Genomic DNA, 14,991 nt, shown 5'->3' on the forward strand with positions numbered 1-14,991 from the left:
GGAGCGGGTGGGTGACGGGGGGCCGGTCGAGGGGGAAGGCCTCGACGACCCGAGCCATCGCCTTGTCGTCGTTGCTGCTGCTGCTACTTCGCGTTCGGCGTCTCTCGTGCGTTCGCGAACTGAATTTTTCGAGCGTGTCACGGCCGTACACGCCGCGAGAACATCGCGAGATATCTCGGCCGCGATATCAGATTCACGCAAGCAGCCGGTGAGAGCCCGAAGTCGCACGATAGAACGTCGTCGTCGTTGACGGTTCCGTCCGATGTGCCGCGATTCGAGATCGGATCGATCGGCGGGATTAAACGGCCGGTTGCGCCGAGCACGGTGCTCTCTTTCTCTCACTCTCTCGGTGCTCTGTCTCGATCAATTTGCTCTCTTTGACTAAAGCGGCACCTACTACACACGGTCGGTATTGTTGCGCTGTAATTTTGTCGGTACTGATATATCGGGGCCAATATAAGGGCCGGGACGAACGTGACGAACCACGAAGAATAAGGAGAGCTACACACGGAGCGTCGCGGCCGAAGACGCACTCGTCTGGAATCTTCATGTATCGTCGTGAGTCTTCTCGCACTGAACTCTCGTCGTCGTCCACGCGACGATTATCAGCGCGTCTCGCTGGTTAACGATCCGCGATTCGATATATTTTTAGTCGCCGCGCGATCTATACATAGAAATCGTAGAAAGTCCGAAACAGAGCGCACATAACCTTACTACCGGTTTCCGGCTCGCGCGTCTACGTTCCTCGAGACCGTCCGTAAATCGGAAAACGGGCGCGTTTTTTTTTTTTTCTTTCGACCCGCCTCCGTCTGAGCGAGTTCTCGTCCGAACGCTGGACGTAACAAGACGGTTCGCACCGCTGCGCGAACGGAGAACCAGGACGAATAGGAGCAGCGGCAGCGTCGAGCTCTCGAACGGACAGTCGGCGTTGTGTATGTCGCATTTTTCAAGGTTCGAATTTCGCGCTCGCGTTCGGGGACGAGTTCCTGATTTATCATGCCGCCATTATGCGCTTTGCTGCACCTGGTATACTTACATCGCGACGGCGTGCGTTTAGCCCGCCGGTCCCGGCTTTCCTTCCGATATTACGACAACAGATGAGCAAAGAGAGAAATTATCCCCCCCCCCTCCCGCCCTCGCCCCGGAGAAATCCGCGTGTTCGAAACTAGGCAAAGATTCTCGGAGACGCGAAATCAACGATTGTCAATGTGTGTCGATCGTTCCTGACGGTTGTGCCCCTTCCCCGCGCGCGCGAGTCTCCCCCCCGTAGCCTCATCACGATCGCGCGCCTCTCGATCGCGCTCTCGAACGATCCTCGTCGTTCGAATCGCCGTTCGTAGCTGAATGGATTCTAGTATAAGCGACGACTTACATAACGATAACTAAAAATAGAAACGATTAATTTATTCTGTTTACGGGCCGGTTTACGCTGCGCGGTTTCTTCCTTAGCTCGGTTGGAAATTCTTCTAAAAGCCCGCGCTCAATATTCGCCGAATATCCGCGATAAGGATTCGGCGTTGCCGCAGCGGCGGAGGAGAGGAGGGACCCGCGTACGCTCCGCGTTTCGACGCGTCGTCGTAACCCTGAACGAACCTCCGCCGAGGTGAGGGCGCCGATCGATCCGTTCGATACTCATTCGCGGTTCGTTCGGCGGGCCGTCCTCGTGTCGCCCGTTAATCTCGACTTAATTATAATTGACGATGAAACGGCGCGGCCGGACGAGTGATTAAAAGTAGGTTAAACTGCTCGGCCGTTCTGTAGACGCGCGTGCTTGGGCCATTTGCAGGGATCAATCGTCGCGGAACTCGGAGAACTCGTGTGTGCGTGCCTGTGTGTGTGTGTGCGAGGAGAAGAAGGAGCCAGGAGGGAAGCCAGGCGGAGGGAAAACGGAAGTGCGGAGAGGAACCCACCGTGGACGTTCGCCACTGCCGCCGACCCGAGGTGCCCACCCGTTACATCGCGATCGAGAGAGAGTGTGTAGTGCGAGATCAATAATGAGACAGGTGCTCTCATTGGTGGTGTAAAGCGATGCGGCGGAGCTGAGAGTTTTGTCAGGCGGCACTAGGGGCTCATGAAAAGTGCATCCGGTGTGCGTACCGCCGCCGTAAAAGACCGCCGTGCCGCGAGGACATTCGAGCGAGCTGGATATCAGTGTTATTTATAATGTAGTGCCAACTTTGCAGATGGATAAACAGGGATGACTGATAACTGCTGGAACTCTGGTGGTGGTAAGTGTACCCCCAACATCCATACATTCACGTATTTACTGCCGATTTGTGCTCCGAACGCGCTGCGCTCGGGACTCCCGTCCCGATTCTCCGAGGCTCGGTTCCGACTGCACAACGGACGCTAATATGCTCCCTCCCCCCCCCCTCTTATTTTTTAAATCCCGAGTTCCTTTTTTCTTATCGGGTGCTTTCCATTTGGTGACACAATCTTGTCTGTCGCAGGGATTGATTGTACACACACCGATTGACAGTAACGTAACATCAATGTTATTGCTTTCCACTCAACTTATGTAACTTACGTAACATATGCGTTACATTTGCATTGTCGGATGGAAAATTATAACGTTGACGTGACGTTACTACTTGTGTCACTGGTCGGCGTTCACCGGCTTGTTGCTCGTTAAATATGAAACAAAGACAAAATGACGCTTGGTGCCGACTTGTGTCACTAAATGGAAGGCGCCTATTATAGAGCGTGGTTTACAACGTCGTTCCAGCCTGAGAGGCCGGGAAGGGTATATCTAGCGTTCGATACGCGTCCGGAACCGGGGTGCCTCGGGTGAGATTCGCGAAAGTGTCGAACGTAAAAAAGGGGCGAGAAAAAGCGACGGGGATGGAAGAGAGCCGCCCTGCATCTCTCTCGGTTTCGAGTCCGTTTTTCCCTTTTTCTCGCGCGAGCGAGATATCCGGAACACCCTGTGTGTAGAAATACGGATGTTATTTCGGCCTTACAATACGCGAGATTAGATAAGTAACGCGAGGATAAATCATGCGACACACGAAGCAACGGCTCTCGCGGCGGTCGCTCAATTACGAGACGCGAACATTAACGCTACTTCGTCGACCGAGCGCACAGTCGCGCGCGCGCGGACGCGAGTCGAACTTTTTTTTTTTTCTTCAACGGACCGTTCGATATCCCGTGTTTCTCTCCCGGTCTCTCGAGGCTTCGGACTTTCGTACGTACCGCCTGGTATGTCATACGAAAGAAAAAAAAGGAGAGAGAGAGAAAGAGGGAGAGAGAGAATAATAACATACAGCCGTGCGTAAACACAGGCGCGAAAACGTTCCCGTCCGCCGTCCTCTGTGCGCGCTCGGAAAACAATTTCGCAACCTCTCGCTATTACGAGAGGAGAGCGAGAGAGATAAAGACGGCGCGCGCGCGCGGCTCGATAGGTGTGCGTCTCGCGAGTAGTTTCACACAAGCCGTGCGGGCGTAGATACACCCAAATTCGCCGTTATCTCATTCCGACTTCAATCCTCTGTACGGGTTTTGCTCGATTCCCCGCGAGAAACGCGCTCTCCTCGTGGCCGCTGCGACAGCTACGCCCCGGTCTGCCCCGAGCATTCACTGAGATATAACATCGAAGGTCTCAGTTGATCCGTGTTACATATTCGGCCGAGCGAGATCGACACCGAGAATCCGCGATTATCGTCGATCCTTTATTTATCGCGCCGCGAAATTCCGCGAGAGCGTCTTCACGCGGAATAAGTTTTCCCGTTCGTGAGCCTCCGTTGAACCTCGCGAAAGCTCGCTCGGATTTGCCGATACGTACGCGCCCGAATCAATCGTGCTTTCGCCGCCTTGCTTTCGTCGCGACGGACGCAACGCGGACGCGCGCTACGTGGACGCCGAGAAGCGCGAGGACCACGTGATGTGATCATTGATAATGGCGATTGATTGTGTAGTCTCGAAGTTTCGGGAAATTCACTGAGCTCCGGTGGTATACCGGAGTGAGCCTTCCCTGTGGTGAACTATGGAAATCTGCGGAGGAAATGACAGGGGAATAGATATCGGAGGAACATCCGTCTCTTTTGTACGTACTTTTGTATATGACAGAGAAAAGGATACATCCAGAATACGCGTGTCCTTTTCTACGAATGGGACACCCCCCTCCTTGATGACCCACTCCAATGCTATGCTTCAGAGCTCAAATAAAATTTGGAAAGAAACATCGTTTTTTTTTTCTTTTTTTCAATTTTTTCGCGAATTTCTGGAGTTTCTTATCTTCTTCGCGGAAAAATGTAAACGCGATAATGTTTTAACCGAGCGTAACGTGCATTTTTCTAAAGGAATTTTTATATTCTTGGGACAAAGGCCCGAAGTAAAACTGCGAAGAATTGGGAAGAATCCCGGTTTTTTTTTCCGAGCTTTTAAATTCATAATTAATCGTCACTGTTAATTGATCGCACGATTATTAATTGGTCGCGCGACGAGCGTGTGTTGTCTTGCGTGAGGTTCGCTTCACGTTCGTCGTGATCGCGACGAAAGGAAAAAGGCCCGAGGAGAGCAGCTTCCTCAGAGCGAGAACGGCCGTTGGAAGTAGCAGATTCTTGTGGAAATCACATCTAATTAGTCATCCTTCTATAAATACTGCTAGTCATGATAAAAGCGGCGATAAAGATGTCCCGTGTGCGCCCGATAGCCCTGACTCGTGTCTAATCGGCGCGCTGGCTCTATGTCGGCGTTCAGTTCTGTCCGACAAACCGCGAAATAGGTGTTTTCGATATACTGCGTGTCTCTCGCGGTGTCGCCGCGACGGGGAAAGAGGGAGAAGAAGAGAGAAAGAGAGAGAGAGAGAGAGACGAGGAAAAAGAGTGAGAGAGAGGCCACACAGTATTCGATGACACACTTTTTCAGAGACCGCCCAGAGAGAAAGAGACAGAGGGAGTGAGAGAAAGAGATGCAACGCGGCGGTTACCGCGATGGACGCGTTGTGTGTTGCTTTTACGACGCGGTGTAACGTAATTCGCCGGGCGTTGTGTGGAAGCCGCCCGCGAAAATATCCTTCGCAGGCGCTGCGTCTCGTCCCGTTCCGTCCTGCCTCGTATCGTCTCTCCCTCCCCCCTCTCCGCGCCTCTTCTCTCTTTTCCTCACATTGTTGCTAGCGCGCTTTCTCCGCGCCTTTTGTAGAACGAATGAAATTCCAGCTGTTGTTGCCCATCGTCGTCGTTGTGACACTTCGTTGTTTCGCCGATGGGTAACGTCGGCGGCGTCGACGTCGTGCAGAAAAGAAACAACGACAACCCTGCCGCTCAGTACCGCGACGTAACGTCGTCGTCGGTCGTCGCGTTGTTCGTCGCGAAGGGAGGAGGACAACCGAGGAAGGTAGACGACGCCGCCGCCGTTGTTGTCGATGATCCTTGGATAAGAAAGACGCAGTCTTTGAGAGAGAGAGAGAGAGAGAGAGATAGCGAAATTTATTTGATGAACAGAGAACGCTGTTTTTCGAATGTTTTCGAGTATTGCACGATTTTCGACGACGATTTCGCCGCACGTCGTCGCAGGGGCGTAACGCGCGCTCACGTAGTGTCGCAAAGGTGCATTGTTTCGAGTTGCACAATTAAACGCGCCTCGACGAACCGCATCTATCTATCTTCTTATGGCGTCCATTCGCCTATCCCAGGCGCTACGAATAAAATAGCCTTGCCCTCGTTTTACATGAAAATTGTGGCCGACGACGGGTTCAATGACTGCGCGCGAGCTGCACTCGCTCGCTCGCGCGCATTCACTCGCTTGCTTGTTCGTTCGCCCGTTCGTTCGCTCGTTCGTTCGTCCGTTCGTTCGCTTGTTCGTTCGCTCGGATCTATTAACCATCCGATGCGTTCCGCCAGTCGATAGTGACTTTAATTCATCGTCGCGCACGCTCGCGCGACAATCGCTTTTCTCAGGCTGCTCGCGCACGCTCGGCCCGATTTCCTCTCCGTCGAAATCGAAGTGGACGAGACGACGCTTCTTCGCATCCGACAGAGAGAGAGAGAGAGAGAGAGAATATCGAAGATAAAGATATATATCGGCGCAGAAGGAACGCTGTTGCACCGTTTGGTAACTCGCAACGGCCGCGGTCACGCATCGTGAACGTGTATAATGTCTTTAACGGATTGCAGTGATTCTCGAAAGTAACGGCGAGCAGTGCGACTCATTCATTCATAGGTGCGTTGATAACAAGAGAAAACGGCTGCGAACACGACACCGAGCGGAGCTGCACGCTCCGAAAGAGCGAGCGTGTTTTTCGGCCGACGACGGTCGAGTTTTAACCATGCACCCTCGCTGGAGAAGCTCGAGCTCTCCGGGTCTGTTTTTTATAACTGCACCTGAGAGTCGGACCGCCCATACATAGAGAAATGAGTTTGGTTGGATCTTCCCGACGATGGACAACCAAACGTGTTTTAGTTGAAGGAGGACAGAACTGCCTGGTCGTAAAAAATTTGATTCGTGAGAACTAGAAGTTTCCTTCAACCTAAAGGCGTTCGGTTGTCCATTTTCAAGTAGATCCGACTAAACCAAACTGATTTTTCAGCATACGTAAGTGAAGAAGGTACATATTTGACGAGGGGAAAAGAGAGAAGATAATAGAGATAGGTTCCAAAAGTTTCATAATTAGTCACGTGTAAATCTGTAAGTAACAGGACAATTGGTTGCAAGATAAATCGCACAGAGAGAAAAAGGATTGGTCGAATTAACGCGACATTTCTGTTCATTTTCGTCAAATAGGAGAGCAATCCGACATTGAGTCGCTTCTCAATAGGTCTTCCTTTCTTCCTAACGGAGAAACTATTGTAATAAAAATTACCAAAAAAATTCGCGAAATGCTGGACCATGCCGGAATTATGAAATTATGTGTGTTGTAATTTTTTATGATGTACATCATGTATACACATCACTAAAGATTACAACGCACGTAATAATTTTGATAATAATTCCGATATAATCTAGCATTAGAAATCTTTTAGTAATTTTCACTACAATTTATTTTCCCCGTGATAAGCACGGAGAGAAAAGATTGGTTGGATTAACGCGTGAGCGAACAAACCAAGCGCGTTTTCATTGAAGGAAAGAAACTATCCTTCAACTAAACCTGACTTTTGTATATCGAATTCGGTTCTCAAAATTTATGATTCTTAGTCGAATTCGTTCTGCAAGAACCAGAGATTCCATTTCCTTCAGCTCAAGCGCGATTGGCCCGCTCGTTGACACGCTAATTTAACTGGCCATTTGTTTTCTCCGCGCGATGTTGATAAAAAAAAAATGCCTACTGAGAAGCGACTCGGTGTCGGGCTGCTTTTCTACCCGACGAAGTGGGCCGAAATGTTCACGAAAACGTTGGGAACAGATCCGTAAAAAGGGTGACGGGAGATAGCATGCGCGATTCATACAGCAGACAGTGAGTTCAGAAAGCGCAACTATAAAGAACAGACCTTCTGTTTGTTGTCGTCGTGGACGCGGAGAAGGAGAAGGACGAAGTAGCGAGCGGCGCCGCTGATGGACGCTTTAATAAAGCGACCAGCGCGCGAATAATTGCGTTAGTTTTTGTCACCTGTCGCCAGTCGATCGGGATAATTTTACGAGAGGGACTGGCGGAGAGCCCTCTCCAGCGGAGGTCACAATAGAGAGAGAGAGAGAGAGAGCAGCGTGGTGGTTTATTCGCGGAGAAGAGGTCCACGGTGGGGCTTTAAATCCACAATCCGCTCGATCGAAATAGATAATGCTTGGCATAACGCGGCCCTGCGAAACGCTAATTATAGCACGCGGATTGCACCCGTTTATGAGCCGTGGGATGTCCAGTTTATTGCGCGCGCGGTAATCATCCGCGTTACCCGGTAACCCCTCGCCGTTTATAATTCCGAGGACGCCGCGCGATATCGCGAAGACTATCTCGACCGACTGTTGATAATTTATCTGGAAATATTTGCGGAAAACGACTCGACGACGACGTGTCAGTTTTTTCGATACTTCCAGCCGATATCCCGAATTACGGCCGATCGTGTGAATTCCGGTTATTCCCGAGAGCGGAACAAATAGCTGGAATGCTCCCCGGCGATGATCTCGAGCGCCGATCGAAGCCCTCGTCGTGTGAGACGGACTCCAGGCTGGTGGCCGGCCACCACCTCGGCGAATTAATATTACCAACACTCCCCCGGCGGTTTCCTCTGTGTTTGCGTTCGCACGGGGATGATCTGGTCTTTAGATAATCTCGGGAAGAAGAAACGAACTCGACCGCGATTAGGCGTACTTCTCTCTCTCTCTCTCTCTCTCTCTTTCTTTCTCTCTCTCTTTGCCTTCAGGGACCGGCAGGTCGCGGATGAACTCGGGTATCCCGTCCTCTCTGCGCTCGCAACCACGCGGTAATAACGCCACCCGGTATTTAATATCGACTGGCTGAAAGCATGCCGGAAACTTTCGTCGTGTTCCGTTTCTCCTTCTGTTTTCCACGCGGCCAAGTCGCGCTTATTCTCTCTTTCTCGGCTTCCGTCCTTTGCGCTCTCTTCATTTCCTTCTTGTTTCAATACCATGTCGATCGTCTAGTAAACGTGAAATAAAGGAGAAGAGGGAGAAGAGAGAGAGAGGATCTTCGTGCGTCGTACGTACACGATGACATTCTCGGGCTGGACCTTGGGATCCGCCTTTCCGGTCCCAACTCGGTCCCCATTCTTCGGCCCTGATTCTTCGTGCTTCTTCATCACTGACGCCGCGAGCGAAAGGTCGGAGGTATAATTCGCTGTAACTTGTTGTTCCAGGCGCTGGCGTCAAGATGGAGCACTTTCAGGCCACCCTGGACCCAAGGAAGCAGGAGTTATTGGAGGCCCGCTTTCTCGGAGCGAGGGTGAGCTGCCAATAACACATGTCCTTTTGCTTTCTATTCTCGTAGTTTCTTCGCGAGCGGAGACGTTCGTCCTCTCTCGTCACCGTTGCGAAACGTTCGCGCTAAGGAAGAGGGAAAAGGAGATAAGAAGAGAGATGGAGACGATTTGCAATTGCGAAGCAAGAGAGAGAGAGAGAGAGAGGGGAAAACATTGCATAAAAATGTCTCTCGAAATCCGCGAAATGCGGCATTGAATCGTCTCCATCGAAGCCGCATCCACCACGCTTTCGTAGAAGTATCGTTTCACTCTATCGGCGCACTATCGCCTTATCGACTCAGAGCGGCGGCGGCTGAAACGAGTAATTAGCTTGTTGACGCACGTGATTCGCGATCGTCGTCGCCTCGTATTGACGAGGCTGCGATGGATTTCGTCCGCAAATTTTCCACTTATCGCCTTTATCACGTGCTCGGCCACAGCAATGTGCATCGTCGCCGACCCTTATCTCGATCATGACGGAACCGCAACGTTCCAATTGTCACGCACATCGTCGCAATGTGATTAGTGCGCTTCTCTCCCTCTTTTGCGCTTCGCTCCCCCCTCTTCCTCCTCTTTTCCACTTTCTAGCTTTTTCATTTTCTTTAAGTTTATTTCAGCTTTCATTCTTCCCTTCTCTCCTTCTTCCTTCAGTAGACAATGATAGTGATAATGACAATTATTGTTATTACTATTACACTTTGTGTACTTTATCGTACACATGAGCTGAAGCATTCCAACAGTTAGCGTCGCGATTGGCGGACCGGACTCACGTAGTTCGGGTGTGGTGGTGTCGCGTCTAATATTGAAATCGGCAACCGTTTGCCGGTATCGCTGCGAGCCCGCCGATGATACGATGATGATTATTATGTCAGTGGAATAGAGCCAATAAAGCGCTCTCACAGGCGGTCAGGTCCGGGCAGGTGTTCATTATGGTTCCGCGAACGAGTCTCGAACGCGCGTAATAAAAGGGGAAGACGCGCTTGTCCACGATTTTACGAACCCGGCACTTGCGTTCCGCGAGTGACGTTTGTCATCTGCCCGTTTTATGATCTCTCTCCGCGCGCGCGCTAATTCATCGGACGACGTCGCGAGGTACACTGAGGGAAATCCCAATGAAATGATGATTGTTTTCGGTAACTCAACTATATCTTCTTTTAATCGGCTCCGAAAAATTAACAGTAGCGATATGCATGTAAGGATGTTATCGCTGATATTCTATGATAACGCTTACTAGACAAATGGTCCTTTTTTTTTTATTATAGTTTTACCAAAGAAAGATGTCGAAGGAGTTTTAAAATTCCGATAAATCTAAATGGGAATAAAATGGAGGATAAAATTGTTCGACAATGTGACATACACGCCGGACTCATTTTCCAGACTTTCAATACGAGTATTCCACGTCGAACCGACCCTCATTAATCCGCAATTAATACTCATTACGGAGGTTGCAAGAGGAAGGAATTTGATGAGAATTCGATGAGAATTCGATGAAACTTGTACTGCGTATACAGAGAAAAAAATTAGTCTTAAATCAAGAATAGATATTCTTATATATAAGAATATGATGATCTTCTTAGGAGACTTTTAGTCTTGATTTGATTGAATTTATTTATTGAATGCAAGTATGGTCGAACTGCTCGTGTAATTAGAAAAAGATTAACTCGATCCTTTTAGTGGGAGTCCACGTTACCACTCTATTCCGTTTCGACCCCTTATGCATTGTCGCCACATATTTATAAATAACATTAAAAATAATAACTACTTCACAACATTGAGTTTAAAGACGATTCAACAACATTTTACCGAATATAATCTTTGTTTTCATTTTAAAATATTGATTATTTAATAATATTTTTATAATATTTTTAATATTTTTATAATTATTGTGCAAAATATAAATGGAAAACCATAATACTGCCTTCTTCTCTAAAAATTCTCTCACTCATACGCGATTATAGTCATAAATATCGAATAATGTTTCTCTCAGTGTACGCCGCGGGTCCTCGTAGGGGAGATATCTTCGAGGACCGAGGCGAATGTTTCTCGATGGTTCACGGACCTCCTAAATTTCGGGGCATGTAATAAAGACTGATAATGAAGAAGAGGGAGGGGGGAGCTTAGCTGCGCGATTATCGATGCCCTGCTCTTACGAGAATACCTAACGGGACGTGCATTATTCGGAGGCGAATGAATAATCGTGTCCGCCGAGCTTAAGTATCTTCGTGGCTAATTTATAGACGCGTAATCCACGCGGAGAGAATCGATCCGGATCACACTCCCGATCGATTCTCTAGCACGGATCTGTTCTCTCGGGGGACGCCTCATTTGTGTATACACGTTGGCTCTATTTTCGGCAAATTACGACATCGCGATCTACAGAGTGTCTCGTAGACACGTAGACTCTGTATGTGTGTGTTTGTGTGTGATACGGTGCGCTTAAGACTCTCGTAAGTAATCGTAATCCCGCCAATTGATTCCCGCATTTTCTCTCCTTCACCCCCCCCCCCCCCCCCNCCCCCCCCCCCCCGCAGTCTTCTTCCTCGATGAAGACTCGAGCATACGTAGGGCGATCGCCTTGACGAAATCGTTTCTGAGACATTCCGTGGGCAAGAAAGAGAGAAAGAAAGAGAGACATTACGAGAACTCGTGGAAACCGCGCGCACGTTCATGGATAATGTAATATTTATCACAAGTCGCCTATATCGATCGCGCTTGCATTTATTCAGGCATCGGTATTCGCGTCTCCCGGTGACGTAACGTCGACGAAAGTGTACCGACGTGCAAATATCATCCTTGCGGAAAAGAAAGAGAGACGTAGAGAGAGAGATAAAGGTGTGAGGGAGAGAGAAGGAAAGAAAGAGCAAAGTACCACACCAACCGTCTGCGCGCGGTCCGCTAACGGTGTCGTCGAAAACACACCGCCGGCGCGCACGGTCCGTTCGGTCTCCATTTTCAGAACACTGGGTGTAAATGTGACCGGATCTTATTTCGGATTTCTAAATCAGATATATCGCCAGAAACGCGAATTACATTAATACCTGATGATTCCAGAAATGGAGTCGCGGGATCGATGAGAGTTAAAATGCGAATATAGCTTGTCGCTGCTCCCTGGCACGACACAGTGTATACACACGGTGAAACATTCGTAAGCGCATTGATATACGTGTCGGTACACATTCTCTCTCTCTTTCTCTCTCTCCCCCTCCCTCACTCTCTGTCTGTCTCGATTGCGTAGTGTAACGATGATAATCGCAAATAGTATAGTAGTAATAACTATACGTACGAAGAGATAAGGAGAATCTCTCAAACTTGGGAGTCGTCGGAGAAAGACGAGGATACGGGATAGCCGATAGTTTCACGACGTACCGTACGTTAAAGACCGGGGCGACGGGCGCGCACGGTAAGCCGTGTGTTTACCGGGTGTCACTGGCGTAAGGCCGGCGACGCGTGTGTGCCGCGAAACGGCGTCCGTCACAATCGCGCGCGTCGTCGACTCGGTTCCGGCTCGTCGTCGGCGCTCCTCGAGAGCCACAGCCGCCTCCTCCTCGTCGTCATTATTATCGTTATTGCATCCGAGAACGCGACGAGAGACGCGCGCGGCCGCACCGCGAAAAGGTGTGGCCAATCGCGGCGCGCCGAGCAATCGGCCCGCGTGCTATCGGAAGCAGCGGCTGGGGTCGAGCGCGACGTCACGTGGCGCTCTCACTTAGAGCACGGCAGTCAAGTGCGCGAGCTCGACGCGCTCTCGCGCCCGCCGCCGGCAGATAGAGCGAGCGAGACGGGGCGAGAGAGGGAGGTGGAACGAGCGAGACCGAGCGACAGCAGGAGGGGAGGGGAGCGGGGCCTCGAGCGCGCGCTTAAGGGTGCTCTCACATGGTCGACGACGTCACACGGCCGGTACTCTCAGTTGTCGACGACCTGGCATTACCGACTGTGTTTATAGTCTCTCTCTCTCTCTCTCTCTCTCTCGCGTTTCCGGGTCTATTCGTTTTAGCTGCGCCTTGCACGATACACATACGGTTTGCACACAAACCGTCGGCTTTCTCGCGTCCTCGGTGCGTCGCAGATCCAGTGTGTCCGCGCGTTTTAAAGGGCCGACGGACGACTCTTTCGCGTAGTGGTCGAGGAAGCAGCGCGCACCAAACACCACCAAGCCCGGCGGATATCCGCGCTGGGAGAGCACCTTAAAGACTTCTCGCGTAAGTGACTGCACCTACAACGTATCGACGCGCCTCCGCTTGAGCCGCCGCGCGCTGTGTTTCTCTCTCTTTCTCAGGTGTATACTTCGCTCGCGATAACTCGACGCCCAGGGTCGCCATCGACCTTTTTGCGTCGGGATTACCGAACGACCGGCGCATTACTTTCGCGGTAATACCAACGCAACAGGCTCGTATTTATAGAGGCGTACGACGTACGTACACGCGTTGACTGAAGCAACTGCTATCTCTCGTTTTGCTTTCCACCGCGGGCTATCCGTCTTTTTCTCTCTCTCTCGCTGCCCATGTCTTTGCGTCTCTCTCTCTCTCCCCCTCCCTCCCCCTTCCGAACGAGATCGTTAAGCGTCGAGGGAGTGAACGTTTTGTCGCTTTGTTCGCGTGCGTCTCTTTGTTCACCACGGCTCGTCCTTTCGTCCTTTCACTGAAGGACACCACGGGGTGTGCGTGCGCGCATAAACGCAGTTTTACCTACCTACACCCACGCGACTGCGCGATGATGATGCAGCCGTGCATCAGCAGCGTGCTGCGAGAGAGCGAAGCTTCGCGACGAGCTTCTTGCGTCGCGGAAAGAACCTCTCTCTCTCGCGCGCGCGCGTGCGATTTCTTGCCCCCGCCGTGCGCGCGCGCGCCCGGCGTCGTAACGACAATCCGGATTCCGAACGAAAACGAACGCGCTCGCGGAGGCGAGCCGCGAGCGAACGCGCGATGCTACCCGAGGTAATAGCCGAGCGTATACGCCGCTTATTACGGACACGCTCGTACGAGTCCATTGTGGATGTGTCATTCTCCTCCTTGGCGCTCGGTGGTTTAAAATTAAACGGAGGGACTGCATTCTTCATCGACGACTCTTGCGTCGACCCCGAGCGCGAAATCCGTGCGATATACGCCGAGGGGCGGTCGGTCGGTCCCCAAGTTCTTCTTCTTCTTCTCCTCCTCGTCGCCGGTTCTCCCGGTATGCCGCGTATTGGTTGCACTGTTTCTCGCGCGCACGCGAGGAAAGAAAGAGGAATTCCCATATGGGCTTACACACCGCCCCGGCGCGAAGTCACCCAAGTCTAACAGCGGCAAAGATTTATACCTGTCCGAAGCTGGTAGTGAGACCTAAGTCGTTGCCGCCGTCTGTTCTCTAGTCACTGCTTGTCTACTAACCGTTTATACAACGCGGCCCCCTATTTGTAGAGACCCTAGAGGCCACAAAGGTCCGCGTGCTATTTATACAATGTCGAAACAAGCAGTCGTCGTAGCATCCCCGTTATAAGATTATACGTGATTGTCTCTCTCTCTCTCTCTCTCTCGCGCCACGAGATTTATAATCGACCGCGAAGAATCGCGACGATCGCGGCCCGCTCGAGAATCGACAGCTTGTTACTCCGAATCGGGGCTCCGAACTTTTCTCGACTCTTCGTCTCGCCGGATGACGATCGTGCGAAATTATCGACGTTTCGGACAACCGTCGTCGTCTTTACGACGTGACGATATCTCCATCGCGGAGAACCCGACAGATATATATATACATATATATTTCTCGCTTCCCTGCCTCTATTCCTCGAATCATACGACGGTTGCGATGACGCTACGGTGCGACTCTTTGCGGGACACCCGATGTATGCACGAGCACGGAAGGAATCCGTAGGTACCGACATTTTGCAGTACTGTTCGTACCGGCGACGGCATAGGTAGTTTCCAAGCGCGAGCATCATCCCTTCGTTTCCCTTCCACTCTTGGCCCAATATTCTCATCCTTATCTAACTCATCCCCCCCTCCCTCACCCCCTCCCGCGGCCGCCTTGCCTTGCCTCTGCCCTCCTCGCCACATCCGCTCACATCCGCAGCGTCTCTTGCACAACCCCACCCCTATTAGTTATTTTCTCGGCGAGTCTCTCGCTCTCCTCTCTTCTATTCCTCCCCCCCCCCCCCCGTACCCCTCCC

General features: G+C 51.1%; 1 protein-coding gene across 6 annotated transcripts in view; it reads left to right on the forward strand.

Moving 5' to 3' along the window:
• Positions 1–14,991, forward strand: part of LOC106748678 (serine/threonine-protein kinase tousled-like 2) — a 48,393-nt gene that overhangs the window by 1,829 nt on the left and 31,573 nt on the right. For 3 of the 6 annotated variants that reach the window (XR_001374779.1, XM_014627448.1, XM_014627451.1), the window contains exons 2-3: positions 1,787–2,228; positions 8,745–8,830. Coding sequence is in view for 3 of the 6 variants with exons in the window: in XM_014627448.1 (XP_014482934.1) it covers positions 2,198–2,228; positions 8,745–8,830 (117 nt within the window). In the remaining 3 variants the exon portion in view is untranslated. Of the gene's footprint in view, positions 1–183; positions 559–1,786; positions 2,229–8,744; positions 8,831–12,747; positions 13,046–14,991 lie in introns of those variants that run through there. The other 3 variants (XM_014627450.1, XM_014627453.1, XM_014627456.1) reach the window with 3 other exon arrangements.

The sequence above is a fragment of the Dinoponera quadriceps genome, unplaced genomic scaffold (genome assembly GCF_001313825.1).
Source record: "Dinoponera quadriceps isolate SergipeBrazil2010 unplaced genomic scaffold, ASM131382v1 scaffold2094, whole genome shotgun sequence".
In the NCBI taxonomy this organism is placed as follows: domain Eukaryota; kingdom Metazoa; phylum Arthropoda; class Insecta; order Hymenoptera; family Formicidae; genus Dinoponera; species Dinoponera quadriceps.